General features: G+C 43.2%; 1 protein-coding gene across 1 annotated transcript in view; it reads right to left on the bottom strand.

Annotated features, from left to right (window-relative positions):
- Positions 1-13819, bottom strand: part of KIF1A (kinesin family member 1A) — a 483588-nt gene that overhangs the window by 297932 nt on the left and 171837 nt on the right. The window contains 4 exon segments of the mRNA XM_030216849.1: positions 103-240; positions 5403-5581; positions 7514-7662; positions 7827-7920. Coding sequence (XP_030072709.1) covers positions 103-240; positions 5403-5581; positions 7514-7662; positions 7827-7920 — 560 coding nt within the window.

Below are 13819 nucleotides of genomic sequence, written 5' to 3'. Positions count from 1 at the left end.
TGTACAGTGAAGGACCAGCCACCTTCATAATAATGGGAGGCTTGCTCCTTTGTATTCTGTTTCTTGTTTTTCACTATTGCTGCAAAATAGAGGCAGTCTTACCTGCCAACAAGTCGGAACCATGGGAAGCGGTCATAGAAAGGATCACCACCAGTCACCACATTGTCACAATCTTCAATGACACTAGAAGGTACTTCAGCTGCTCTGTCATACATTTCTCGCATCAGGTCCAACCTTTGTCTATACCATTGAACAAATAAAAGAGGTAACAAAATTAATTTATTTGGATTTAGTTCACACTTGTTCAGGTAGCAGTTCAAGGGGAGTTACAGTTAAGTACACTAGGTATTTCTCTGTCCCTAGAAGTCTTACAATCTAAGAGGCAATTCCATAACTTGGCACCTCATGTTAGACATCTTGATGTATGCGCTGAGCACCAAATCTATAAATGAATCTTGGCATCAAGATTCCATTATAGAATAGTAATGAAAGTTGGCATCAATGGAGCCGATATTCAGAACGTGAGAGTTAGTCGGGTTGACTCCCACGGTCAGTGCTCAGCCCGGATATTCAATGACGAGCCATTTCTGGTGACCAGCATTGAATATCTTGTTTATTTTTGGCCAATTTCAACTTAAGTGGCCAAGTTAATACTCAGCACTGGCCATTTAAGTTGAAACTAGCTAAAGATAGGATCGATATTTGGGCAGTCCAATTTGGCTGCCAAACTTAGCTGGCAATGTGCTGAATATTCACAGATAGCTGGTTATATGCTGACTGGGAATATTCTGCAGGACATAGCCACCTATCTCCCACTGAATATTGATGGACAGCCGGTAAAGTGCTATTTAACTGGCCAGAAGCCATCCCTGGCCGGTTAAATAGCGCTGAATATCGGAAGGAAGGCGCCTACATTTAGGCATGCTTACTTATGCCAAGTCTATAGGTGTCGTAAGTTGACATGTCTAAGCCCCCTAATTCTATAAAAGTTGCTAAAAATTGCACATGCAAATTTGGAAGCATGCCCAGTTTGTGCACACAATTTAATTGAATAACAAGCAATTATTGGTGCTAACTTAAATCAATTAACATGTATAAACATAAATGTAGGTACATTATCCGTGCCTAAATTTTACATGCATTCTGGAAAAGAGGGCATGGAAATGGGAGGGTCATGAGTGTTTCAGGGTGGAGCGTGGGCACAGATTCTAGTTAAGTGCATAATTATAGAACAAGGGGATTCTGCATGTAAATTAGGCGGGGGCATTTGCACCACATTTTTGTTGGTGCAAATGGACACGCCTAAATTTAGGCATGACCCCTGCGCTTAAGTGCTATTCTATAAACTATGCATAACTTTAGGCGTGGTTTGTGGAATGGCACTTAAGCGGGTTTTTTCCCACGCTGATTTTTTAGGTGCGATTTATAGAATTCACCCCACATGGGACTAGATTCTATATAGTATGCCTAAAAAATCAGCGCCAAAATGAAATTCATTTAAACGTATTCTATAAAGTGCACCTTAATTTAGGTGTACTTTATAGAATACTCCTACATTTCTGCGCGGTATAGAGAATACGCTGAGCGCTGATCCATGCAACTAAATTTAGTCTCACAGTTACTCCAAGTAAATTAGGCATGGATCGGGTATATTCTATAACAGCATGCATAGATTTTAGAAATGCCCGCTTTTCAACTATATGACTTAGCATTTACGTGCACATAAGAAAAGTAAACACTGGGCCTTCAGGATTGAGAAAATGTTTTCCTTTATTCTGACAATGGGTCATTGTCAGAATAAAGGACAACATTTTTCTCAATCCTGAAGGCCCAGTGTTTGCTTTTCTTCTGTTCTTGTTTATATTTGTTTGCTGTTACCCTCTCTTTTTGTGACTGTATTAGCATTTACATGCAGCATGTTACAGAGTACACTTAGACAGTTTTGCACATAAATTCTAATTAGTGTCAATAATTGCTTGTTAATTGGCAATTATCGGCGCTGATTAGCTTGTTAACTAATAACGTTGCACGTGCAAATACAGAATTCAAAGATCTGTTCCTTATAATACATGATTAAAGGTTTCATTCCCCTTTTTTTGAAGGCTCCTGGTACTTTTTTGTTTTGCTCTTTGGACTTTTGTTTATACTTTGCTCCCTCTCTTTGCTGTACTATTTGTGCGCACAACATAAGTTGCGTTATATAGAATCTGGGGGTTTGTGCACAACTTATAGATTTCTATAAAGTGCATGCATAAGTAGGAGATAGGCCTATGAATACACCCTTTAGGCCTTTTACAGTTGTGCACTTACATGTTCCCTGATAGTACATAATTCACTTGTGCATATAAATGTCAATTAAAGCATCAAGTACTTCAAAGAGCAGAATTTAATAAGCACTTATAGGGCTGTGTTGAACATTTTGAGTGGTTTGTTGGACATCTTTTGCTGAGAGATGAAATATTGAACAATAGTAGTCTGTGGCGTTGCTATTTTCATATAGAGTTTTCTGCAATAGCATTTATTTTTTTTTTTGTTACATTTGTACCCCGCGCTTTCCCACTCATGGCAGGCTCAATACGGCTTACATATCATATACAGGTACTTATTTGTACCTGGGGCAATGGAGGGTTAAGTTAACTGTGATTCATATCATATACAATTTTTCACAGAAAGTTTGGGCAATTTTAAGATCAATATATGTCGCACTCGATACTATATGAGGGAATTTTTCTCACACAAAGAAATTCTTGTTTATTTATGTGGTGTATTAAAGGATAATATTTGCTTGTATAGGTATTTCAAAGTGAAGTGTTGCGGAAACAATTTTATAAATGCTTTATAATAAATGATATGATATAACATTTTTTTACTAATATCATAGCTATTTTTAGAGAACTGTAATGAGTATGTATGAGACATACCTTTAATTATACCGCCTCCAGTGCATGGAAATTAATCTCATGCACTTGTTCACCCAGGACATATGGCAAAGAAAGTTTAGAATCTGACAGTGGAAAGAGACTGTACTGATCATTCAGTGAAATTCAGAGCAGTCTCAGGACAGGAACATCACATCCATTTTCTTGCCATTTAAGCAATTTTTGCCCAATCCAGTCCCTGCCCCTGAGCTGCCAGAGAATCTTTGAGTGTGGGAGTAAGGAATGAGGATCAGAGAGCTTATTTTTATTATTTTTAAATATTTCTCTTTCATTGTGTGTATGGGCTAATTCCTACTCATGCACTGACAGGAAGGGAGACATCTACTCCCAATTTAACACACTGTTGCGGGTTACCATGGTGGTGAGCACAGTTTTTTCTGCCAGTGCACATTTTTTGGTAACTGTGATGAAACAGGGGATTTATGTCTTTAACTTCATAAGTGAATGTATGACATATTTGTTCCCTGTGCATTTTCCCTGGTTTGGCCAACAGATGGAGATTGTCTTTTTTTTGTAAAGCTGTTTCAGAACTGACAGTTTCCATTTTCCCGCCTAAGCTGTGAGGTAATTTTTTAGTCTCAGTATGGATGTAGGGAGAGAAAGACCTCTTTACTGAGGCCCTGTGAGCAGTTATATTTCCTGAACTTCCAAGGTACTACTTAGATAGTAAACAAATGTTTAGTTTTATAATTGATCCATATTCAGTTACCTGTTATTTTTCCATCTGTTTTATGTGGTTCACTGTTCAATTTCCTGACAAACCTTATTAGTTTATTGACTCTGCTGTCTTGGACTGACTAAGAATCCTAGTGGTTTGTCTTTTGGGCTGTGGGTGCTTTCTGGGAACTGTGGGACCCCTGAAAGTATGGCCCCAGTGTCCTAGAAATCACTGGGAAATAACTTGAGTGGGAGACTAGCCCAGAGGCAAGTGGGACCCCACAGGTGGGTGGAAGGGTATGACAGTGTAGAGCATGTACGCAGATGGTAGCAGACCTGAGCAGTGCTAGGACAGACCCTTTAGGTGGCTGCAAGGTTACCCCCCCCCCCCCCCACACACACACACACGTAGGCTCTAGGCATTTTGTGACAGTGCCATAGTAGTTTGCATGCTATTAGTTTACTGTATCAGGAGTAAAAGATTTTTTCAGTGCATCTATTAGAATACTGAATGCTGAAACTTAGCACACTGTTCTAAAGTGGAGTTTAGTACATTGGGTCTAGGCATGTGTACAGGCAAGAAGCTTTTGGTTAGTTTTAATTTTTTTCATAATTTTTTCCCAATTTTTAGGTGTTCTCAGTTAGTTTCACACATTCATTTTAATATGAAATTTTTAGTCTCTGCTAAATTGTTTTAACACGCATTAATTGACAAATTAAAGTGCACTGTTGATAAGTGCACATTAACAGCTACATTTTATACAGAACATAGAAATCAGAATTGATACATCTAGTTGAGAATGTGTAAAATTCCAGTAGTATTTTAGAACAGGATCTGCTGATATAGAGCCTGGTCTAAAATATATGTAGGAATGCATGTGGATATGCTGGCACATACAGTGGAAACATCCATTTTACAGTTATGGATGTGGAAAAAGTCAACAGAAGAAGCATAGCACTTACCCTTACATTTGTAAGTTGTGAAATATCAACTTACATCTATAAGTGTTGGCACATATATGTATCAGCCATTTTGCAAACCAACACATGTGTCTGCCGCTAATGAGCAACAGAGCCCACAATCATCCTTGAATTCTGAATTGGAGGGGAAAATAAACAATGGGAGATTAAGGAGGGTATCTCCCTTAAATCTTCCTGTAAAGGACCAGCCTACATGGGTACTTTTGAAATACTTGTAAATTCCCATTTATGAATTGTCCCATATACATGTGTATTCCCTTGTGAAATAGGAAATACATGTGTAGATTTTAGTCTGGCCCAAGCTCAACCCACCTCACAAACAACCTAAGCTCCCTAGTGATCTGCATGTAGTTTAGATATACACATGTAAATACTAGCTTTCTAAAACTGGGGTTTACACCTTTTAAACACCAGTAATTGGGAAGCAAAGCCAGTACCAGGCAGACTTCTATGGTCTGTGCCCTGATTGTGGCTGAACAGATTGGATGGACTACTTCAGAAATTGGAGAACAAGGCCTCTATGATCTATACCCAGAAAATGGCAAGAACAAATCAAGATTATGTATACATATGTAGTATCACATCATGCCTTATGCTATGAGTTTATCTTGTCGGGCAGACTGGATGGATCATACAGGTATTTATCTGCCATCATCTACTATGTTACATGTGTATGCAATATCAAAGTTGAGGGCCTAATCTATTTAGCATGCACTCAAATTTTTAATGGCGCCCTAAAGAACCAAATGCACACTAACAAATGCACTCCTTGAGACCTCACTGGGGAAGCGATGGAGAGCATCATACTTTGGTATTTTTCCCTACCTGAGTTTCTCCAAAGTCCAATAGTGTGTTGCTCCATTCTTCTGATCTTGCACCTCCACAGCCACAATGGTTCGTGGAAAGGGCCGTTTCTCTCTATCCTTAGCAGCATCAGGAGGCATCAAGTCAGGTGGCAGGGGTGAATAAAGGGTGTCGGTGAGGAGAACAAACTGGAACTGTACCTAAGAGTATAAGGATAAATTAAAATTAGGTATGCAAATATATAGAGCAGTGCTGGTGACCCCATGATCATGGCTAAATAAAATTGTGTGACTTCTCCCCCGGCCCCTAGATTTGCAGAATAATGATGCACCCACAGAGAATCCACCCATGTCCTGACCCCAAATGCGGGGTTTGTGACCCCATTTGAATTCCCGACCCACTGTTTGGAAAGTCTGGTATAAGCATTGTTCTTCAGTGCAAGGTCTGCTAGCCAATGGTGTCAGAGCCAGATGGTGGGAGAGGGGTGATACCTCTAGGGCAGCCCCCCATCAACCATTCTAGATAGTCCCTTGATCCCCCCCAGATGTTTCTTCGGCTTCTCCGGACATCACCCTCACATTGCCATTTTGAAGGTGGCAGCAATGGAGGCAAGGCTGATCAGGCATTGTTCCTTCCTTCGAAGGTGGGTTTTGGTCAATGTTCAATGGGGAAGCTAGGGAGAGAGAATGAGAAATGCTGAGTCTAGTGGGACAGGAAGGGAAAAGAAGGGAAAATAAGAGATGCTGAACCTGGAGGGGGACAAGGGGAGGAGCTGGAGCTGGTTGGGCACAGGATAGGGGGGAGAGGAGTGAGAATGAGAGACTGGTGGCTTAAGCCTAGGTAAGGGGGGCATTTGAGAGAAACACAGCTTGATGGGGATGGATGTCATTGGCCCATATTGGTCTGTGTTGTGGCACCATGTAAGACGATAATCACTTTCTCTCTTTCAGCAGTTTTGGACACAAAGCAACCCCAACTTAAACATTAATGAAGACCATTGGTACAGAGACATATTTTTCAGTGTGATATGTATGCTTTTACACTGCGGTCAAGAAAATTACAATGACCCTGTGGACTCCTCTAGTATCCTAACTAGTGATTCCACAATCAGCATATAGTGACTTCTAGCAATAACCATTTTTCCAGTGTTGTTCACTGCAAAGACTCCTGTTAAATGAAAGAATAACTACAGAAGTTATGTGATTTACAATAGCAGTATGCATGCACCAGTGCTTGCCAATCTTTTGTGGCTGTGACCCCATAAATGCAGCCAAATAAAATTGTGCGACTCCTTGGAGGTGCAGAATGATGATGCACCTATGGAGAGCCCACCTAAGTTATGACTCCAAAAGCAAGCTTTGTGACCCCATTTGGAGTACGAACCCACAGTTTGAGAAGCTCTGGCACACACTAATGATCACAGTGATTCATAACTTCAGAGCTGGTGACATTCATATTTCACAGTTCAAATTTATTTAATATACCACAAAACCATAACAATATACAAAATAAAAAATAACAAAAGAAACAAGAAGATAAGGAAGAAATATAAGAGACACGGAGGCCTAGGTTACAAACAATCATCAAGGAGAAATTATAATATCAGTTTAGGGAAAGGAAAATAGAAACTCTGAAATGTAAACTACAATATCTTTAATATCTATGATACAAAGGGGGAGGGGGAGGAAGTGCCATAAGAAGACACAGATTGTGATGACATTGCTGCTAATGGGTCTGCAGAGACACAGCTGGTTTAGTCTGAAGTAGATAAATGCAGGAAGACCTTCAAAAATAAATATGTTTTTAGCAGTGATTTGAATTTTAGAAGAAACAGTTTGTGCTTAATTTCTGGAGTTGTTGCTCCACTTTTCTGGAATGTGTTTACTGAGAAAGACAATATATAATCTGAAAGTGAGAGGGGATAGTAAATAAATTTCTTGGCGGGGAGTGTAAAACATGCATAAGAAAGTAAGGTATAAAGTAACTATTAATAAACAATGGTACACGTGCATGTGAGATTTGGAAGATAAGCAAGAGAAATTTGTACATTATTCGAGAAAAAACTTCCATACTGCTTCCCCACTTCATGACAGAATTTTGAAGAAAGGAGGTATAAGGAAACAATTTCTTACCTTTTTCTTAAGCTCTACACTGATGGCATTTGCCTCCTTTAAGAAGATGGCATTTCCCCACAACAAGTCTCGGAGTGAGGTAAATTGGTACCACTTCCATTTTCTGAAAGCCCAGAGTGCTAGCTCAAATTCCCGTTCGGTCCACTGTACTGTAAAAACAAAGATCCAACAACAGAATAAACTACTAATATTTGTAAGCATAATCCACTTAATATGCTTTTTCTCTTCTTCTCCCACAGTGTATTTTCATTTCATGATCCTTTGTTGTCTCTTATTATCACCTTTCTTTGATTCTAAATAGGTCACAGCTTACCTTCATCTTCAGGCTCCTCCTCTTCCTCTGCCACCTCTGTGTAGTATCTAGAATCCATCTGTTTCTGCAGTGCCTCTAGCTTACTTTCATAATCCTGTGTAATGGAATGAAAAGAAAAAGAGGAGGAATTTACAGTCAAGACAATATTCATAAGAAGTTATACATTCACCAAAAGCAGGTAAATGTATAACTTCTCTATTTGTAGATTTTGAAATCTTATATGGCCTTATAAGAGGGGTCCAGGATTGGGGTGGGCAGGAACGGTACAAAGATACTAAATACCCTAGGTGAACCTTATGCTCCCCTTGAACTCTCCCTCCCCCTCAATCCAGCATCTCACCACTCCCTCACTTTCCCCATTATTCAGTTATTTTTTGCCCCTCCCCCCCACCCACCCATGGAGCAGCAATCTCCTCTTTTTTCCATATCTCCCACCAGTCCAGGATCTGTCCCGTAGTCTTGCAACCTGGGTACCCCCTATCTAGTGGTCCAGCGTCTCCTCTCTCTCCTCCTCTGTCTTTTGCCACTATGTCAGTGCTGCAGTGGGTGGAATAGTAGGAATGAGCAGGGAAGCTGGCAACTAAACAAATGGAAGTTATAGGGCGTCAGTACATGTGCTGAAGGTTGCCACATCCCTGTCCATGCCACAAAATCTGTATTGGAGTGGATGGGGACACAGCAGGCCTTCAACACATACATATGCTGAGGCCCTATACTTTCTTGTTTATTTGCTGGCTTGCCTGCTTATTCCCGCTGTTCCAGAGGTGTAGTCAGACCTTGATTTGGGAGGGGGCATGAGCCCAACATTGGGAGCCTTATTTTGCCCCACCTCCCTGCCACTCTTGACCCCACCATAACCCCACATATCTGGGCTGCAGGATTCCCCAAACCCCACCAGCAGAAGCTTTCATGTGGTGATATTCGCCACCGCATTGCCTGCCCTGGCACACATGCTCATTTTTAGTGAAATTGAGCATGTGTGAAGTTTACACTTGCTCAATTTCACTAAAAACAAGCATGTGCTTGGGGGAGGGGGAAAGCATGGCAGGCAGCGTGGTGGCAAATATTGCCACAGGAAAGCTTCTGCTGGTGAGGCTTGGAGACCCCTGCCAGCCAAATCAGTAGACCTTGAGGGTCCCAAACCCAAATAGTGGGGCCCATGCCCCTAAGGCCCCCCGTGACTACGCCACTGCACGGCTCCACTAACTACTGATTGGGATGGGGAATTTAATACTTGTTCATGCTTCACACTATTTTGCTGCCCCCAAATTTTGGCAATCTAGGCAACACCTAGTTTACCTAACGAAAGCACCAGTCCTTGAAAAGGACAAAAGTGAACTGAAAAATTATGGGCTCGATATTCAGCTGGTGGTATCAGTGTTTTGCTGACCGCCACCAACGTTAAGCCTGGAAATTCAATGCTAGGCTATGTCTGGGCACCGGTATTGAATTTAACCACACAAAAATAGAACTGACTTTTATGTGGTCCTATTTATGCGGTTAACCTTGCCAGGTAAGTGCTGAATACCGGCACTCAGTGCTTTTTTTGTGCCGGTACGCGCTGGTATGGTGTGCTGCCCGCTCCCTTCCATTCGTGCACCTGTGCTCCCTGCTTTGAAATCTTTAATTTACCCGAAGTTGCGGCGAACCGGCAATAATAGAAGCAGCAGCAGGCACTGGCAGGCAGGCTCACCTCCTCGTTACTTCCTTTCCCTCTCAGCGCGTCCCACCTTCCTCTATGTCATTTCCTTTCTACGAGGGCGGGACGCTCTGAGAGGGAAGAGAAGCAACAGGAGGCGAGCCTGCCTGCCTGCCTGCTGCCTTTACTGCCGGTTCGCCGTGACTTCGGGTAAACTGAAGATTTCAAGGCAGTGAGCACAGGTGCACAAACGGAAAGTCGGGGAGCTGAGGGAGGGAGGGAGGGCGGCGGGGGGTGCTGGGGTTTGAATGAATCGCTGGACATGGAGGGGAGGGGAGAGAGGAGAATTGATGGACATGGATGGAGGGGAGGAGAGAGGAGAAGTGCTAGACATGGATGGAGGGGAGGAAAGAAAAAAGAAGAAGATGCACATGGATGGAGATGAGGGAAAGGGAAGAGAGGAGAAAAACTGCACATGGATAGAGAAAATAGGCAAAAGCTGGATCCACGTTATACCTCCTCCAGTCAATTCCATGGAGGAGGACCCAGCTTTTACTTATGGATGTAGGGCAAGAAATGAAGAAGAAAGGAGGAAAGTAAAGAAATAAATGGAAAGGAAGCCCTGGAAACAGAGTTAGGAGAACAGATAGAGAGCAGCAGAATCAGAGACTGGGACCAATATGGATAGAAAAACAAAGTCACCAGACAACAAAGGTAGAAAAAAATCATTGTATTTTCATTTTAGTATTTGTAATATGTCCAATTTGAGAATTTACATCTGCTGTTCTATTTTGCACTGGGTATACTGGAGCTGTAACAGCTTACAGAAATTATTTATAATGAAAAAAAATCACGTTATTTTTTTTCTCCTATACTAGTATAATATTTTCAATTATGTCTGTTTATATGCGCCATGGCTGGTATAAGGGGTGTGGCTATTGTGGGTGTGGCTACAATAGGGGTGGGATCATATGTGGTGACCCCGCCCATAATGAGTACCGGCACCTTTTTTTCTACAAAAAAAGCACTGCCGGCACTTAACTGGCCAAGTGCTGACTCCGCCTCCAGAATGCACCCTAAAATAGCCGGCTTTCATTTTAGCTCTAACCGATTATTTTTAGTGGCAATAACCAATTAAGTGCTGCTGTAAATTAGCAGTTAGCCCTGAACAAGTGATTTAACCAGTAAGGAGCTGTATCTGAGCAGTTAAATTGATTTAAATATTGACCCTTGTGTGGATAGTGGCGATATTTAGCTGCTATCTCGCTAACTGATAGCAGGCCTAAATGAAAAAAATAGTGCAGTCCCTGTGCCACCACTATCTGCCTGTTTTAAAATTTTTGCTGAAAATGGACATGCGGCAAAATGAAAATTGTTGTACATCCATTTTGTGTCTGAGACCTTACCACCAGCCATTGACCTAGTGGTAAAGACTCACGTGGTAACCGGGTGGTAATGACCTACGTGCGCCAAATGCCACTTGCCACGTGTCCATTACATGCGCCAGAAAATAAAAAATATTTTGCAGGCACGTGTATTGGACGCACGCAAAAAATGAAATTACCGCAAGAGTCACGTGGTAGTTGGGTGGTAGCTCCATTTTGGCACGGATTGGGCACGCGTAGATACTTACGCAGCTTAGTAAAAGGGCCCCATAGCCAGCTAATTCTTCAAAACCAACCCAAGAAAATCTTTCACTAACTTACCAATCCAACTTGTCTATCACTAGAGATTTTTAAATAGCAGATGGACTATAACATAGAGCAGGTTATCATTTGGAATGACCCCACTGAAATAACCATGCCTTCCCTAGAGTGTTGATTCCTCAGGTATGTAACTATAGTAATGAAATAATGTTCCCAAGCTACAGTCCTCCTCATCTACTGTAATAAAATGCACCCTCAACGTTCTGAAGCTGACTCCATGGCTTCAGTGAAGGGTTCCTAAGTGTGTCATCGACTTCAACTCACCATCTCTCTCTGCCCCGCCCTCGCATCAAAACGTGATGACGTTGAGGGCGGGTAATCAGAAGGCAAGACTGAGGGAACGAACTCACCTCCAACGTGAGAGAGCATAATCGCTGGGTGGCTGGAGGGGGGGGGCAGGGGAGACAGGAGAATCGCTGGATGGCTTGAGGGGGGCAGGGGATAGAGGAGAATCGCTGGGTGGCTGGAGGGGGGCAGGGGAGACAGGAGAATAGCTGGGTGGCTGGAGGGGGGGCACTCAGCTCCAATGTTCTGACAGAGCATAATTGCTGGGTGACTGGAGGGGGGGCAGGGGAGACGAGAATCGCTGGGTGGCTGGAGAGGGGGTCAGGGGAGAGAGGAGAATCGCTGGGTGGCTGGAGGGGGACAGGGGAGAGAGGACAATCACAAACACTCTCTCTGACAGACACACTCACACCCAGTCTCACTCTCTCTGTCATACACACACACTCGCATGGTGCTGCCAACCATGCAGAGGGGGGGAGAGGCATGGGGTCCTGAGACCATAGGGGAGGGGAGGGGGAGGAGGAAGGGGTCCTGAGACCAGAGGGGGGAGAGGGGGGTCCTCATACCAGAGGGGGAGGGGTCCTGAGACCACAGAGGGAGGGGGGAGGTATCTCTGTCACACACACTCTCTCTCTCTCACACACACACTCTCTCACAGTCAGTGTCTTTCTCTCACTCTCACACAGTCTCTCAGACTATGTCTCACACTGTATCACATTCACTCTCTATGTGTCACACAGTCACTCTCATACCCTCTCGGTCTCACACACACTCTCGGTCTCATACACTCTCTCGGTCTCAGAGAGTCTGTGTATCGCACATATACTCTCTCACACTCTGTCTCACACACACACTCTCACAGTGTATCTGTGTGAAACACACTCTCTTTCACACTCACTGTGTCTCACATATGCACTCGCACACACTCTCATTGAAACACACACACTCTCTCTCTCACAGACACACTCGCATCCAGACTCACTCTCTCTCTCTCTGTCACACACACACACTCGTACATTCACTCTCTCTCTCTCTCTCTGACTCTCACACAGTCACTCTCACACACACTCTTTCAAACATACTCCGAGGAAAACCTTGCTAGCGCCCGTTTCATTTGTGTCAGAAAACGGGCCTTATTTACTAGTATATTCATAAAAGGTAAAGTCAGGAAGCCCTTAATTTTAGAATTAAAGAATTGGCTAGCAATGCCTCTTGAATAGAAAAATAACTAGGATGTAATCCATTTATCATGTACATCTGAGATGGAACAGAAAAACTGAAATGTAATAGGGCCTGATATTCAGACCATGGGAGTTAGCCAGGCTAACTCCCGCGGTCAGCGCTGAGCCTGGATATTCAATGCCATGTAGTTTCCGGTGACCAGCATTCAATATCCGGTTTATTTTTGGCTGATTCAAACTTAACTGGCCAAGCCGATATTCAAAGCTGGCAAGTCAAGTTTGAACTGGCCAAAGAGAGGCTTGGTATTCAAAAGGCCAAATATAGCTGCCAAACTTGCACCAAAAATCGACGGATAGCCGGTTATGTCATGCGATATAACTGGCTATCCACTAAGCATGAATTTTCAGCGGGTCATGGCCGGTCATGTCCCGCTGAAAATTTGAGGATAGCCAGTTTGAGGCATTTAACTGGCCAGATGCCAATTCTGGAAAGTTAAATGCTTTTGAATATCGGGGGGGGGGGGGGGGGGGGGGGGGGGGGGGGGGAGGGGGAGACACAGTGTATAGTGCAGATCATGAAATATATAGCTTTTAGTAAGACAAATTACTGGATGCTACTAGTAGACTAAGGAAAGAAATTCAAAGTAGATGACAGCAGATAAAGACCTGTTTGGTCCATCCAGTCTGCCCAACAAGATAAACTCACTACATAAGGTATGTGATACTTCATATGTATACCTGGTATTACTACTACTAATCATTTCTATAGCGCTACTAGGTACCGTGTTTCCCCGAAAATAAGACACTGTCTTATATTAATTTTTGCCCCCAAAAATACGCTAGGTCTTATTTTCAGGAGCTGTCTTATTTTTCAGGGAAACATCGGGGTTGGCCCCCCCGCTCTCCGTCGCTCCCGGAACTAACCTTAAACACCTCCTTTCACCTTTGCAGCAAGCAGCAGCAGGGCAGGCCACTCCTTCCTTCGGTGTCCCGTTCTCGCCTGATGTAACGTCCGCGAGGGCGGGGCACGGAAGGAAGGAGAGGTCTGCCCTGCTGCTGCTTGCTGCGAAGGTGAAAGGAGGTGTTTAAGGTTAGTTCCGGGAGCGATGGAGGGTGGGTGGGGGGAGGCGGCCTGGGGGCGGCCTTGTCCGGCTCTCGGCGGCCCTGCTTTCAAACAAAAAT

This window comes from Microcaecilia unicolor, chromosome 10, assembly GCF_901765095.1.
Source record: "Microcaecilia unicolor chromosome 10, aMicUni1.1, whole genome shotgun sequence".
NCBI lineage: Eukaryota > Metazoa > Chordata > Amphibia > Gymnophiona > Siphonopidae > Microcaecilia > Microcaecilia unicolor.
Note: the sequence above shows the minus strand (reverse complement) of the source record. Positions and strands in the feature narration are given on the sequence as shown.